We start from the raw sequence: 16,235 nt of genomic DNA, 5'->3' as shown, positions 1-16,235 counted from the left end.
TCGAGGTAATGTTTTTAAAGCAACCAGCATACTATCTGGTTCATAGTTGACACTCAATAAGTGTTAATTCCATTATCTTATCACAATGTAAGACTATTGAGGTTCAATTTTGATTGTTTTTTCAAAAGTTTGTATCTCTTAGGAACAAATTCTAAAGTGAAATTCAGTTAACAAAATCATCGAAATTTAATTCAAATAACATTTGTGAGGTTCTATACAGTCTTGAACATATATTATCTAATTCAATTATCACAATAAGCCCTGTGTATAGTAGATATTATCATTCCCATTAGTAGATATGTAAACTGTGGCTGAGGGACAGTTTTACATTTAGGAAGTGGCAGATCCAAATCTAGACAGCCCAGGCTGGTGCTCTCTAAACTCTACCCGGCAACCTTTGCCTTCACCACTGTCTGTTTTTAAAAATAACTAACCTTTGCCTCCCTGCTTACACATACAAATAGCCATAAAGGTACAAAATAAAGTTAATTTTCTGAGTAATTCATTTTTTTCAAATCAGCCTAATGATCTGTTCCATGAAAAATGGTTATGTAGATCAATGGTCTTCAAACTCATATGTACTAGGGGTCAGGCAGATCATATTCACAAAAAGGGAGAAGAGAAGCTTGGCAGCCAGAAGTCGTTAAGGAGCCCTGGGCCTGGGTGGACTGGAAGCTCCAGGCTGCTTAAAGGAGACAGCTTCTGCCTAGCTCCAGGCTAGTGCTCAAGTGCCAGGATGTGGGCTCCCTATTGTCAATCTCTTTTTGCTTTTTTGAGACAGGAAGAAATCCAATATTTAATGTGAAACTTCCCAATTTTTGAACAACGTGTGTGGGCCAAACAAGCCACATCTGTGGACCAGATCTGGCCTGAGGATTGCCAGTTTGCAATCTTGACCTAATTGCCCTTAATTCTTTACTTCTCTTAACCTGGTAAAGACTCCATTTAAATGAGCATTAGGTATGTAGTGGACCCTTTTGGGCTGAGTCTTTGTAATATATACAGATTTCAAAGACTGACCTTTAGTTTTTCAAGTTCAGAATTGATTTTCTCAGAACCCAATTAGATCAGGTGCTGTTACTGACACTCAGAACTAATGAACTTTATGCAAGAGCAAGAACATGAACTAGGGAATTCACAGTGAGAAATATATTGACAAGTAGACAGGATACCATGTTGGCCAGATCAGTTGATGTTCTCCTTGTAGTTCAGCTGCTTGGGAAACAAACTTCTAATTAGAAGCTGCTTTGACATATATGGAGTCAGAAACTAGGAACTGGAGACTTTCTTGAGATTCTTCCTGCTTTTATGATAGTCTTAACACTTGGCTGGAATAGTAGGATGCAGCCCCTCCCCCAGGTATGCCAAGTATATACTGACCAAGTGTCTTCTTCGTTTAGCTACTATATGAGTAGTTCTCAAACTCATGCCCTAGTTAAAACACAGATTACAGAGCCCTATACCGTACAGATTCTGATTCAGTACTTCTGGAGCCGGTTCTGAGAATTTTACTTCTAACAAATTCCCAAGTGATGCTGATGCTGATGAACTACTGGATGGGGAACCCCCTTTGAGTACCACTGGGTTCCTCTATCATCTTCAGCTGACAGGCTTTTTTCCCCTTTGAAGGGTTACCACTATTATCTGGGTCTCTGCTTTTTCTTTTTTTTTTTTTTTTTTTGAGATGGGGTCTCACTCCATCACGCCCAGGATGGCGCGATCTCGGCTCACTGCAATCTCCACCTCCCGGATTCAAAAAATTCTCCTGTCTTAGCCTCCCGAGTACCTAGGACTACAGGCACCAATCACCATGCCTGGCTGAATTTTGTATTTTTACTAGATATAGGGTTTCACCTTGTTGGTCAGGCTGGTCTTGAACTCCTGACCTCAGGTAATCCACCAGCCTCGGCCTCCCAAAGTGCTGGGACTACAGGTGTGAGCCATCATGCCCAACCTTTATCTCTGCTTTAATATGCAAATATAGCAATGTGGTCATATCTAGATCCTGAGGTTGGAACCTGTGTCTTAGTACAATTTTTAAGTTGTCTATATTTATATTTTTTAAAGTATTTGATTTACTAAAATTATTTGATTACTTTATTTCATCAAGTCCAATGTGCCATTGATTATGAAAACATATCCTGGATTTTAGAGGCCTTAAAAATATAGGGGCCAGGAGCCGTGGCTTACACCTGTAATCCCAGCACTTTGGGAGGTTGAGGTGGGAGGATCACCTCAGGTCAGGAGTTTGAGACCAGCCTGACCAACACGGAGAAATCGTCTCTACTAAAATACAAAATTAGCCAGGCATGGTGGTGCATGCCTGTAGTCCCAGCTACTCGGGAGGCTGAGGCAAGAGAATCGCTTGAACCTGGGAGGCAGAAGTTGCAGTGAGCTGAGATTGCACCACTGCACTTCAGCCTCGACAACAAGAGCATAACTCTGTCTCAAAAAAAAAAAAAAAAGTAGGGAAAAAATGTACAATTTTAGAGGCACTGCAATTTAGCAAATAAAGCCTCAGTTTGGGGCAGTCTCTCTTGGATTATGTTGTATATATGTAGCTCAACTGAATGGGTACAGTTGAAGGAAGGATTCCCAGATATCTTCGTTAAACAAACACAAGGTGAATTTTAAGACTCCTTTCCCCAATTTGTAGTGGAAAAGATACTACTGGTACTGTGACTTATGGCTGATGTTGTTATCTAATTGAAATATATTATTATTGTATGCTTCCTCTCCTACTTAAATGTGACCCTGAAATGCCAGATCTTTCCCTTGGAATGTACTCTCCACTTCTACCTCTACTATAGGAAAACCTGCTAGGGGTTTATGTATTTACTATTTTTGGAAAAATCACTGAGAGGACTCCCTAAATTATATAAATATAAGGCTTATAGTCATCTCTTTCTTTAGAGAAAGAGTGTGACAAAATCTCCCCATTTTTATGAAAAGCTACCCCTCCTCTTGGTACAGTTTGAGGATAGAGTGGACCAAATTACAGTCTACCAGAAGAAAAGAGACTTTTTCACTTTCTCCCACAATTAGAAGTACTGAGGAAACCCATTAAAATGGATAAAAAAGGGCAGTCACATAGTACATCATCTGGAGAGAATACTGATACATCAGGCCCTAGAGGGATTAATGTATTAGTGTGGAAGAAGGGGAAACCTAAGCTGCCTGCTCAACAAGAGCACCTTAGATTGTTGAGTGAGGGCTGGTCTTTGCTAAATGAGTTAAATCAACGAGCCGAAATCTTGGAGTCCAAGATTGGTCTTGGAGACCCCAACCAGGGAGGACTCAGGATCGGACAGGGCCAGTGTTCACTGTGATGTCACACAGCAGTGGCAGAAGCCTTCATATCAATTGCAATCCTCTCTCCACCTGAAGTTTAGAAGCAAGACTCCACTTTAGACTGAGTGATCCCTGAGGTTCTTGGGTTATTTGAAAGAGGGGTAGTTTTCAAAAAGAGAGACATTAGATTTCTTATTGAAAAGGCAGCCCTGGTCTCCAGTGATTAACTGGAAAAACAAAAGAGATATAACAATTTTTACATCTAAGTACTGTGCTAGCCTCTGTGGATCTAGAATCAAATGAGACAAGATGTATTATGGCAAGCAGTTAGACTCTCAAGAAAATTATTCAAGTCCATTTAGGAAAACTGACATTCATTCATTCAGCAAACTATTGAGTCGTTCCTGTGTGTCAGAACGTGGATTCAGAGTGAACTGAAATAAACACGATTTCTACACTAGTGTAGTTTTCCAAATTCAATAGACTAAGGTGTGATAATGGAGATGTGTGTAGTAGAGCAATGCTCAAATGTTTTTGTTTAAGCTTCCCCGTCCCCTAGAAAATGCTGTACATATGTAGCAAAACCTTTCATGGATAATAACTGATGTATACCTTGGAGGCGATTAGGAATCTCCATAAACAAAAGAAGAAAGGACATTTCAGACAGAGGGAACTACATGTACAAAGTCACAGGCATGTGGAAAAAGATGAATATTTCAGAGTAACTTATAGTATGTAGGGTGCAAACAGGAAATGACAAGGAATAAGACTACGTGAGAAAACAAGTTAGGACGACCTTATTAAAAAGTTTATAGACAGAGGCGCACTGCCAAAGACGTAGAAATGTGGCTTGCTGCGTTCCATATTTTTGAGCAATCACTCTGGTAAACTATGTTGAGAGTAGGGGTGAAAGGAGAGAATCGGTGGAACCACTGGAAGCAGTTAGGGAGATAGGTTGGAAGAATATTGGAATGTTCTAAGCATGACATTGTGAAAGAATGCTAGAATCTTTTTCATATGAGGGGTGTTATGGAAAATAAAGAAAGTATTGGCCTTGCCTTCAAGAAGCTTGAAACATAAAATAAGTAAAACATGAGAGCAGGGCCTAATAATGTAGCTCCAAGTGCTGAAGGGAGCATGCATTATAGAAATTCTCATACTGGACTGTGGTTTGTTGAGAATGCGGCTGGGTGGAGTCTGAGGAAGTAAGTGATGGCCATAATCGAAGAAGAGATAAGAGGTAAGAGCAATAGCTTAAATGCAGAAAAGCCTCAAAACATCCCAATTTCCTTTGTATAATGGTGGACGCTATTTTGAGAATGTCAGTTTCAGGAGATACCATAATCATGTGTTTGTCTGTATTTAAAAAGCCACCACCATAAAAGATCTAGAGTCACTCATGAAGCTCAAGTACCAATTTTTACCCATGAGCATGGAACATTCTGCTCTTCTACAAACAGTAACTCGTACTGTCACATTTTGCGGTGCATCTCTCATTTTATTGGTTATTTAGTGCCCATGTAAACATGTGCATGACTTGTGGTGAATATGGTGCTTCTCACTTTATAACCAAAGAGGGTGGATGTTTCAGCATGTGAGCAGTTATGACTGTAAAGCCTGAAGTGTGAGTCACAGGGTCTGACCCAGGTAGTAAGACGTGTTATTATTCATGTTGGTTAGCTGAATTTCCTGGGCTGACCTCACTGAAGTTTGCTTTGTCAGTGAAGAACTGGATCTTTACTGACAGATCAAGGGTCTGAATTCTGCGCTTAGTTCTTTGGCTAACCACTTTTGTCCTTTGGGGGAAATTTCTTAATCTTTCTGCTCTTCGTTTCCTTTTTTGTAAATAAGGGATTAGACCAAATTCCATCCAGTATTGAGAAATCAGTGATTCTATGGTGTGACAAAGACTGCTGGTGCTGACTGAATATCCTTACAGATTTGTTCATTTAGTAGCCAGTGTAACAAAGATGACTGAGTGAATCTTAATTATATTGGGTGACATCTGCCTAGTCAAAAGATTGCATTTCTCAGACTTTCTTTTGTTGTTGTTGTTGTTGTTGTCCTAGGTTTATTGAAAATAATACAGCATTGATTCAAACAGGTCCCCGAGGCGTTTTGAAATTCATCCCAACTGTAGGCTGAGTGACCTGCAGGTTGGATAGACTGCCAAAATCCAAAAGCTTCAGCATTTCCTTAGTGTCAGGATCTACTTCAATGATCTCCTGATCCAGGGCTGAGACCTCAGGAACATAATTGTCTCTCCTTTCTCCCTCCTCCTCCTGCAGCTTGATGGAGATACCTCTTACTGGGCCTCTCTGAATCCGCTTCATCAGATGCGTGACATAGCCTGCTATCTTGTTGCGGAGCTTCTTGCTAGGGATAATGGCGATCTCCTCACACATGTGCTTGTTTGTGTGGAAGTCATTGCCCAGGCACCTGTAGTACTTTTCTATGATGACCCGGGCCGCCTTCTTCACGGTTTTGGTGTGAATGCGGCCCATGTTGGCGGGTCCTTAGTGAAAGCATTTCTCAGACTTTCTAAGAGATAGATGCAGCCAACTAAATGTTAGCAGAGGGAGCTCCTGCCTAGAAGCACTCACTTTTACTCCTCCTCTGCTTTGTGCCTAGTGATTTGGTGCTGGCTGGAGCATCAGTAGTGATCTAGCAACCTAAATGGCCTTGAGAATGGAAGGGATATGTTAAGGATGGTGAATTAGAAAGATAATAGGAATCTAGGTCCCTGATAAACATAGTGTCATCATTCCAACCTTGACCTGTTCCTAGACTTTTCTTTTCTTCTTTCTTTCTTCCTTCCCTTTCCTTTTCCCTTTCCCTTTCCTTTCCCCTTTCCCCCTTCCTTCTTCCCCCTTCCCCCTTCCCCCTTCTTTTTGTCTGTCTCTGTCACCCAGGCTGGAGTGTAGTGGTGTGATCATGGCTTACTGCAGCCTTAAACTCCTGCACTCAAGCAATTCTTACACTTCAGCCTCCTGAGTAGCTGAGAGCACAGGTGCGTGCCATCACACCCGGCAATTTTTTTTTATTTTTAGTAGAGATGATGTCTCACTATGTTGCCCAAAGCTGGTATCAAACTCATAGGCTTAATGATCCTCTTGCTTGGCCTCCCAAGGTGCTGGGATTAAAGGCATGAGCCACCATGCCCAGCCTAGATTTTCTTAATATGAGATAAATCTTGTTCTTATTTAAGCCACTACTAGATGCCTAATTCACTTTCTAACTAATATATTAGCATCAGGTTATGTTTATATAATTTCCATTGCTAGATTTCCTCTTTGCGGTATTGGAGACAATAGCTTACCAACTAGCTTGGAGACTTCTCAGTGCTATTAGAGTTTCAACATGATTTACCAAATTTCTAAAATTAATTAGTTATTGAATATATGATAATATAATCACCATATGTGAAGAAAAAAACACCAATGTTTAGTACAAATTGGAGGGGGAATATTAGGAAAAGTTTATTAATCAAGAAAACCACAGAATTTAAAAAATATTGGAAGTTGGGAATTTGGGAGTTAAAGGTACATTTGATCTTTGGTTAATAGCAAGTTCAAGTTGTATAATAGGACATAAAACCCTATTTCTCACCGCACCTGTACTTTGATCTTCTTGTCTGTCATTGCAATGTGATTATGAGGATTACCGGGTCATCCCCAGCCTAAGTTGTTTTTGTAATTTAATTTTCTAGGAGAGGAAGGGGATCATTAAAGGATATCATTAAAAGGAGATACACAAGGCTTGTAATTGACCTTCCTTGAAAGTAGTCCCATCTGGAAGATTTTATCAGTAAACATTTATCAGTGTATTTGGTTTTTAAGCAGATTCTTCTCCTCTTTTCTTTGAAACAAACAGGCAAAGGCTAAAAAGGAACTCATTAGTGCTCAGAGGTTGCTTCTGTGCATGCTGAATTGGAAGAAAAATAATATTTAAGAAAAAAGTTTTCTTCTAAGATAATTACATGATTCTTTTTTCAGTTGTGCTTCAGTGTTTCTCTTTGTCAAATTATAATTCACAGGTTATGGTGTTCTTCAATGATGATGCCGTGGTGTGATTTGCTTGGATGTGTGTTTAGAGAGTGGAGTGGTAGAAGGAATGAGAGCTTTGTGAAATGCAGTGAGCAGGGGCTTAAAAAACTTACTACAGCTCTGTGTCTGACTAAGCCTAGCACTAGTCTGAAATTTCATATTGTACTTTTCTGGAATGCAACAACTATCTTCAGGAAGACAAACGTTGCTGTGGCTTAAATAAAGTAAACTGACATGATGTATTACCAGTCAAAATAAATTACCAAATAGTCTTGTAAAGTTGTGTTTTGTGGTCATCAGAACTGCCATTATTCAAGTATCTGTTTGTCTCTTTGGTTAGTTTTGCTTGTTGACATGCATGTATCAATGATCACAATCATTGTTATTTGCCAATTCCATATCAACTTTCAGAAAGTGAAATTGCTTTTAAAAAAATTTATCTTGGCCAGGCACAGTGGCTCACGCCTGTAATCTCAGCACTTTGGGAGGCCAAGGCGGGTGGATCATGAGGTCAAGAGGTTGAGACCATCCTGACCAGCATGGTGAAACCCTGTCTCTACTAAAAATACAAAAATTAGCTGGGCGTGGTGACGCACGCCTGTAGTCCCAGCTACTCGGGAGGCTGAGGCAGGAGAATTGCTTGAACCCGGGAAGCGGAGGTTGCAGTGAGCCGAGATCACGCCATTGCACTCCAGCCTGGTGCCTGGCGCCTGGTGACAAAACAAGACTCTGTCTCAAAAAAAAAAAAAATTTATCTTGAAGTTTTTACTTATATTTACCCAAATAGTTCCCCTCACTGATAGCCAACTCTGTTTCTTCCATTCCCTTGAGAATATTCCTTTGTGAATTTAAAGAGTAAAATCTGATGTTGTGAATTACAATATTATACACCAGTAAATGGTCATTATATACTTGTTTTCACACGTGCTAAGATGTCTTTGCAGATGTATTGTTTCTATGTATAGTATATTAATGGCTTTATCCACCATTTAATGTGGTTCCCAAGAGGTTTAGGTAGACCACAGATACTGTTTCAAGTAGAACACTTCATGAGGATTTAGTTCCTCTGTCTATGGGTCCTGTATCCAAACTCTCTATTTTTATTCTTTGTTTTTTGTTATGTGTTCTCCTTTATGCCTGATATCAGAAGAACTCTCCATTTTTAGATTCATTCTCTGCTCTATCCACATGGGAAAGCACCAGTGTCAGAAATCTAGTGCCATACCTTTCCAGGTTTGTTTATGCCCAACAACAAAAAAAAATACAGCATCTCTTTCTATAGCTCCCACATAATTAAGGGTATAGACCCTCCTGAACCAGTTGACCACAGTGGTCCCATCTGACCATGGTGATGTTCCCCAAGGGAAATCAGGGTGTTATTTTTCAAAAGGAAGAAGAAATAAATGCTGGACCTTCATAAAACCAATTGACCACTGAAAGTACAGTCGTATTTCTTGATGAAATAGAACATCTCCTTGTATATTGGGCTCCATGACAGACAGATCATGGTTAGCTAGTAGATTCTAAAGTCTTACTGTCTACTTGGACTTTGCCAGTTATGTTCATTTATAGCTCAAGGGGACTGTCAAGGGAAAGGGAAGCAGAGCTAAAAACAAATCTCATTCCACTATTAGCAAAAGAACCATTGCTCTGACCCTCCTTTATTCACAGCTTAATTTCTTATCCTCACCTTCCTCAGGATCTCCGTTTCAGCAATTTCCTTCATAGATGCCCCTACCACTAACTCCCACAGATTCCCCTATTTCCCTTGAAGGAAAAAGCTAGATGTTCCCACTCCCCTTATTTCTTCCACAGTAACTAGCTTAACTAGCACAGGGCTTTGTACATGGTACACAGTTAAGTATATTTATGAAATAAATACAGAACACTTAAGGGAAATAAAAAACAATCTATCCTGATCAGGAATGAGCTGAGAATCCCTGAGATAGCCCGTTTAGTGGCTTAGCCTGAATTCTGTTTTAGTTTCTGTTTCTTGAAACTCTTCTTATTTTAAGAAGCAATGATTATTATAATTATTTTATATTTGTTAATATTATCAGTCTTAGCCAGTTACCAAATGGTCTTGAGAATCAAAAGGGGAAAGCCTAATGTTATAAACAGTTCAGCATATTGTGCAAGTAAAGTCCTGGTAGTCTGAGTAATTCTAGAACTCAAAAGTAGACTTGAAGTGATATCAGAAGAAAGCTATTACCCAAGTTTACTGCTTGCTAATCAGGTGGCCAGAAATAATAAGATGGTACAATAGAAATTTTCAAAGTAAGGTTTCTTGGCATACATAGCTATTTAATTATTTTATTTCTGAAAGAACTATAGCTCCACTGTTACCTAAGTTTAACTTTCAGGCATTTACTATAATAGTATCTCTAGTGTAACAGAGGGAATCAATTACTATGATAAACCGTATCCTTTGTAAAAGAATACTATAATACCAAGAAAGGCTTTTGTCTTCATCTTTTTAGTTTGGTTATTTTTTGTTTCATTACTTTTAGGTAAGAATAAGTATCTAGAATTCCTCATTATGAGATTGTTAATGAATATTTTCCATTATAATTTAATAAGCATAAAAATAAGAAGATACTTCTCTACTTTGTCATACAAGTAGTTGAATGGTGGGTTATTACTTAATAGCAAAAGATCACTCATTCTTAGTTATATTTCTGATGGCTCGAAACATTTGGTGACAGTATACAAAGTCTAAACAAAACTGACTTCAGAACGAGTATTTGGCTTTGATTTCTCGTGGCGTATTGTCCATTGACCCATCTTTTCAGAGCTCTCAGCTATATGAAAAAAATAGCACTTTTTTTTTTTTTTTCCAGAAACACAAAATCTGGCAAACTTTATAACTTTGGGCTTCTTGTTGATTCCCGGATTAAATTGTGTTAGTGAAAAAGAAACCTTGGTCTCAGGAGCTCCAGAGTCTCAGAAGACCACTAATTCTTGTCTGTCTCTACATTTAGTATCAAAGTTGGGGATAAAAGCTAGTTTTTAAGATTTCCTATTCAGAAATCTTTTCTATATACTATTCAGAGGCAGCCCTTTGTGTGAACCTTTTGTTTGTTTGTTTCAGGCACGAATTAACTGCAATCGGATTCTATGTTAAAAATGTATTTTTTTTTCAACATTTTGTAAGCATCACTCCAGTATTTTCTATTGGTGAAATTATGATTTTTTTGTGTGCAGAAATTTTTGTGACCTTCTTTTCTTTACTGGAGTTCCCACATTTCATGATCAATTGTTTTAGTCTGGATTTTCATCCATTACCCTTGGCATGCAATAGACCTTTTCACTCCAGACATATGAGTCCTTCAGTCCTCAAATGCTTGCTCTTATTCATTGATAATTTTATGCCCTCCATTTTCTCTGTTCTTTCTTCCTTGAATTCTTGTTATGTTAGTTGAATGTTGGACCTCCTAGATTATATCCTTTGATTTCTTAATTTTTTTCTTCCTATTTTTTGTCCTTTTGTTTTTTGGTCTTCTAGAACACATCTTCTAGAAGATGTGTTCACATTTATTCTCCAACTTTTCTATTAAAATTTTTATTTTGGCCATGGTTTAAAAAGAATTTAGCACTCTCATTCTCTCATTTTTAATGATCTGTTCTTATGTCAGGAGTACATTTTATCTAAGCTCACAGGTTATTGTCCTCTTGAGGTTTTCCTCTGTCTGTCTGTCTGTCTGTCTGTCTGTCTGTCTGTCTCTCTCTCTCTCTCTCTTTCCTGTAGATTTTTTTCTTCGGTTGATGTTTGCTTATTCCAGTTTCTCTCCTTCATTATGGAGAGTTTCCTTAAGAGGCTGTTCATTCTCAGTTAAAAGCAAGACATATACAGGTGCATATGCACACACACAACAAAGCAAAATGGCAATGATGGCAAGAAACAGGGTCAGAAGTTCTGTGATCATGGATAGGGCTCCTCAACTGTGGGGTTTCGCCGTTGCATCATAGGTTATTCAATCAAAGCTGATGTGTTCTTTGAAATGTTTCCCCCAGGTCATTATTAGGGGATTCCCCACTTTCTGCCTGGGAGACTTGTGCCGGGGGCATATAACTGACTGCTAATGTCCCGGGAGCATGACAGATAAAAAGTTGGGTTTCTTATTGCAAACTCTATAGGCTTTCAAATAAGCACCTATTTTTCAACCTGTAGCCTCTCCTAGTTTGATACAGTGCCTAGTATCCTCAATTTCAAATATCTCTAACTGATTTTTTTTCCAAAAAAGAAAGATTCCACTTCCGGCAGGTAAGGGAGGTAGTTACTTTGGATCCAAAGGCTCCATATAATTTTAATATACTTTCAGCCCCTTATTAAACTCCTGCCTTTCTTAGTGTCTGCTGCCTCCAAGCAGTAAGTCTTTCTGAATTCGGCAGAACACATTAGTCCACGTTCTCTTGGAATTTATTCTCTGTAAAAGAATACTATAATACCAAGAAAGGCTTTTGTCTTCATCTTTTTAGTTTGGTTATTTTTTGTTCCATTACTTTTAGGTAAGAATAAGTATCTAGAATTATTTCCTCGATCGTGCTAAGGCACTTTAGCTATTTTCTGATTTCAAAGTCAGTTGAAATCTCTTCTTTGCTGGTCTTGTTTCCTTTATTGTTTGTGCCTTTGTGAGTGGGCGTGTCTTGTTTTTATTCCTTTACTTTCACTTTAGTGAAGTCTCAGAGAAAGAACATAAGCAGGCATGGTTTCACCCTCTCTTACTGGAAATCCGGGGGAACCATAGCTGAGGAGGAAAGTAGCTTGGAAGAGCACCTTAGAGTAGAAAAACACGAGAAAAGGTGAGTTTGTGAAAGTGCACCAAGATGATGATGATGATGATAAATAAAACTCAATGCGTGCTCACTATGTGCTTGCACTGTGTGAAGTTCTTTACTTGGGTTATTTGTGTTTTTGTCAGAAGACCAGGGAGCAGCTATTGAGGCACAGAGAAGTAATATGACTTGTTTAGGTTAGTAAATGGTAAAGCTGGTATTCAAATTCAGATCCGATTTGAGAGACCATCCTCTCAACTGCCACACTATCTTGCCTCCTACAAATTGCTTAAGCAGAGATTTAAAATGAAACTGTACTTCTACAGAATTATTTTTTATGTCCATTATTTAGGAGGCTTTCTACTCTATCAAAAGTATTAATTGACCTTTTTAATAATGTCTTAGTAATAGAAAATGCTTTTAGGTTTGCAAATTAGTAAGAGAAGCTTCTTCAGATTAATAGATGCTATCTGTATGAGAACTGTATGAGACCTATGTACTCATCATTATATAGACCCACAGACAATCTATTTGAATTCTATACTCTTACCATTTTGTAAAATAAATACACTCTTTCTAACTATATTTTAAATCATTTGCAAAGAGATGGAGGCTGTGTCTATAAAACAACAAACATCTGGAAGAAAAGAATATTCAGTCAAAACTGGTAAAAAAAAAAAAGATTCATAAGCAAAGTATGCCTTTGAATTATGAAAATGGATTCATGTCCAACATCATGAAGAATTCTGACTTGTCTGTTTATGTTTCAAACATGGCTTAGAGATCACTGAGATTAAAATTCAATTAAGTGTGCTCTGTTGTCTTTGCTGTCAATTTCAGTTAAGCCAGACTTGCTTGGCAGTTTTGGGGAGAAAAATCTTCAGTATCTTACCTTGCTAACATTTTACTATTTGGACTTTTTGCTTTTTTACCAATAAATGCATATCATTTAAAGAGATGCTTCATGTTACACACACCTGGTGATTTTCATCAGCAGTTGTACAGATAAAAGAGAAATAAAAGCCCCCAAATAATTCATCTTTTTAGGCTTTGTAAAATTATCATTTTATAAATTTTTAAAATGTAAAGTATAACAAAAATTTAAGAAAGTACGTAAAATTTAAATTTTATGTTTAACAAATAGTTCTAAAGTAAATACCTGCTATGATCACCCCTCACAAAGATCCTATTATTTTCTGTTTAATCCTCTCCAAATAGGTAACCACTATCGTGACTTTCCTTGTTCTTTTCCTATTTTTCTTTATGATTTACACCTATATATGCGTGACAAAACAACAGTTCAATTTAGTTTGTTTTGCATTTTATGTAAATGGACTCATCTTGTAGAAACTCCTGTGTTGGGCTCCTTTTATGCAATATTATAGTTGTAAAATTCACCAATGTTGTATGTAGCTAAGGATTGCACATCATAATGTATATCATGACGTGCAATCAGATATACAACATGCAATCATGTATATATATATACATATCATGTATATATATAGTGTTCTGTTGTATAAAGGAACCACAGTTACTTGTCCAATCTTCTTTCGTTATGCAGTTGAACATTTCCAGTTTGGAAATATTATGAATAAAGGTATTTTGAACACTTATGTGAATGTATCTTGATGCACATAAGCATACATTTTGTGGGGGAATATACCTAGGAGTGGATTCGTGGTTATATCTTTCAGTAGATAAGGAGACACTGTTTGACAAAGTTGTTGAAAAGCTAATGAGAATTCCTGTTGCTCCACCTTCTAATAAAAAACACTGGATTTTCTTTCTTTATTGCATTTCTATGATTACTAATGAGAGTGAATACTCTTTCACATATTTAGTAGATATTTGAATTTTATTTGTTGTTGTTGTACCTCTTCATGAAAAGTACTTTGTAAAAGGCATTTTTGGGCACCCTTTGGGGAATCAAAGGCCAAGTTAGTTAGAGTATTTGCCACAACACGGCAGTGAGAGAGGCAAATTCATCCATTAACTGCTTGCCGTATGCTTATCACTGAAATATATTTAGCAACATCTCCTGACATCATTTTTACCAAAAGAAGAAAAAGCATGACTGCTGATAATAATCGGGGAGCACTCAGTGAAGGCCCCTTCTGAGACTCTGTAGAACCTATCATAGAATGCAGACATTCATTTGGATTCCATCTTGTTGCTGCTGCTGCTGCTGTTTCCTACCCTGTAACTTTTGGCATCCCTACCCAACATTTTTATAATACAGGACTGCCTTTGAGGTTTGTCTTCCTTATGGTTTTTCTCATGTATAAAAGAGATGATGATAGTGCTTCTCATGCCAGTATGTCTGTGTATGATTTATCTTGTAAAGAGTGCAAACAACTTTACAGCCCTTGTCTCACTAACGTTCAAAGCATCTTTTCAAGATAGAGAGGAGGCAAGTGAATCAACATCCTTTATATCACAGGACACAGATCTCTCCATAGGGAGATGTCCACTTCTTTATTGACCAGGCACGAAGCTGGGAACAGAATTCAGGTTGTATTCTGACTCCTACACTAATGACTATGGACTAGACATGATGTACAGTTTTATATGCATGATATATGAGCAGTGTTTATCAACTGATCGCTATCAGCAACTGGCTAGAACATGAAGTTTTTTTATTTAAAGAAAGAAATATGATGAAACTGTATATGCTTTTACAGAGTTCTGATAAATTTTTTTTAATAATTTGACTGTATTTTTACAGTTTTACCCCTTCCAGAAACTCCTTTAACTCTGCTTGTCCCATAAGTAATTGCTAATGTTCTTAAACTAATCAAGAAAATCGTTTACATTAGTCCCTAAATACCCAGACTTCATACCTTCTTGCTTCCCACTCTCCTCATATCTAATCTCTCCTTAGGTTTAGCAACAAAATGTGCAGCTTGATGTGGTTAGTGCGTGTCTGAACATGTAGTGCTAGCGTCTCCTCTCATCTGTCTGCCTTCACTTGGACTTCTCAACTCTTAAAAGTAATTTTAACATATTATAAGAAAATCTTGAATGTATAATACTTGATAGTTTATAAAAGACCATATAAAGGTTCCTTCTCACAGGCTGTAAGGGATGAATAAATAGCTAATTAAAGATTAAAAATCTGGTTTCATAACTATTAGTCTAGTGGTCCTTTTATAGGCAGCATAATACAGTTGAAAGGAGTACAGACTGCCTGCGTTTGAATCACTGGTCCATGCAAACTAGCTGGTTTACCTTGGGCAAGTTACTTGAGGTTCTCTATGCCTCAGTTTCCCTAGCTATCAAATGGGTCTAATAAGAGTTGTGAAGATGCAATGAGTTGATATATATAAAAGTACTTAAAACAGTGCCTGTCCAACATAAATGCTTAATAAATGTTAGCCGTATTATCTTTCCTCATTATTTAGTGTTAAAGAGCAAGAACATCTATAAAAATAAAAATCAATAAATAATCCTTCAAAAATTCCTGAATGTTATAAAACTAATGTATAATGTCAACTAAATTTGATACCAGTTAGTTTATCTTTTTTTTTAATTGCATTTTAGGTTTTGGGGTACATGTGAAGAACATGCAAGATTATTGCATAGGTACACACATGGCAGTGTGATGTGCTGCCTTCCTCCCCATCACCTATATCTGGCATTTCTCCCCATGCTATCTCTCCCCAACTCCCCACCCCCTGCTGTCCCTCCCCTATTTCCCCCCTACAGACCCCAGTGTGTGATGCTCCCCTCCCTGTGTCCATGTGTTCTCATTGTTCAACACCCACCTATGAGTGAGAGTGGTGTTTGATTTTCTGTTCTTGTGTCAGTTTGCTGAGAATGATGGTTTCTGGGTTCATCCATGTCCCTAAAAAGGACACAAACTCATCCTTTTTGATGGCTGCATAGTATTCCATGGTGTATATGTGCCACATTTTCCCTGTCCAGTCTATCATCGATGGGCATTTGGGTTGGTTCCAGGTCTTTGCTATTGTAAATTGTGCTGCAATGAACATTCGTGTGCATGTGTCCTTATAGTAGAAGGATTTATAATCCTCTGGATATATATCCAGTAATGGGATTGCTGGGTCAAATGGAATTTCTATTTCTAGGTCCTTGAGGAATCACCACACTGTCTTCCAC

The 16,235-nt window shown here is 37.9% G+C and overlaps 2 protein-coding genes across 12 annotated transcripts in view; one reads left to right on the top strand and one right to left on the bottom strand.

Moving 5' to 3' along the window:
• PDE4D (phosphodiesterase 4D) overlaps window positions 1–16,235 on the top strand; it is a 1,389,427-nt gene that overhangs the window by 1,249,351 nt on the left and 123,841 nt on the right. The window lies entirely within an intron of this gene.
• On the bottom strand, window positions 5,345–5,811 carry LOC135274868 (small ribosomal subunit protein eS17-like). The gene has a single exon (XM_064375992.1). The coding sequence runs from the start codon at window positions 5,793–5,795 to the stop codon at window positions 5,388–5,390; it is 408 nt and encodes a 135-aa protein (XP_064232062.1). The 5' UTR covers window positions 5,796–5,811; the 3' UTR covers window positions 5,345–5,387.

This window comes from Aotus nancymaae, unplaced genomic scaffold (genome assembly GCF_030222135.1).
Source record: "Aotus nancymaae isolate 86718 unplaced genomic scaffold, 86718_ANA_hifiasm-v0.15.2.pri h1tg000014l, whole genome shotgun sequence".
NCBI classification, from domain to species: Eukaryota; Metazoa; Chordata; class Mammalia; order Primates; family Aotidae; genus Aotus; species Aotus nancymaae.
The sequence above is the reverse complement of the archived record's forward strand: the minus strand, read 5'-3'. Positions and strand labels throughout refer to the sequence as shown.

Excerpts from the sequence above, each read along its gene's own strand:
- LOC135274868 (XM_064375992.1), bottom strand. The coding sequence starts at position 5,795 with ATGGGCCGCATTCACACCAAAACCGTGAAGAAGGCGGCCCGGGTCATC.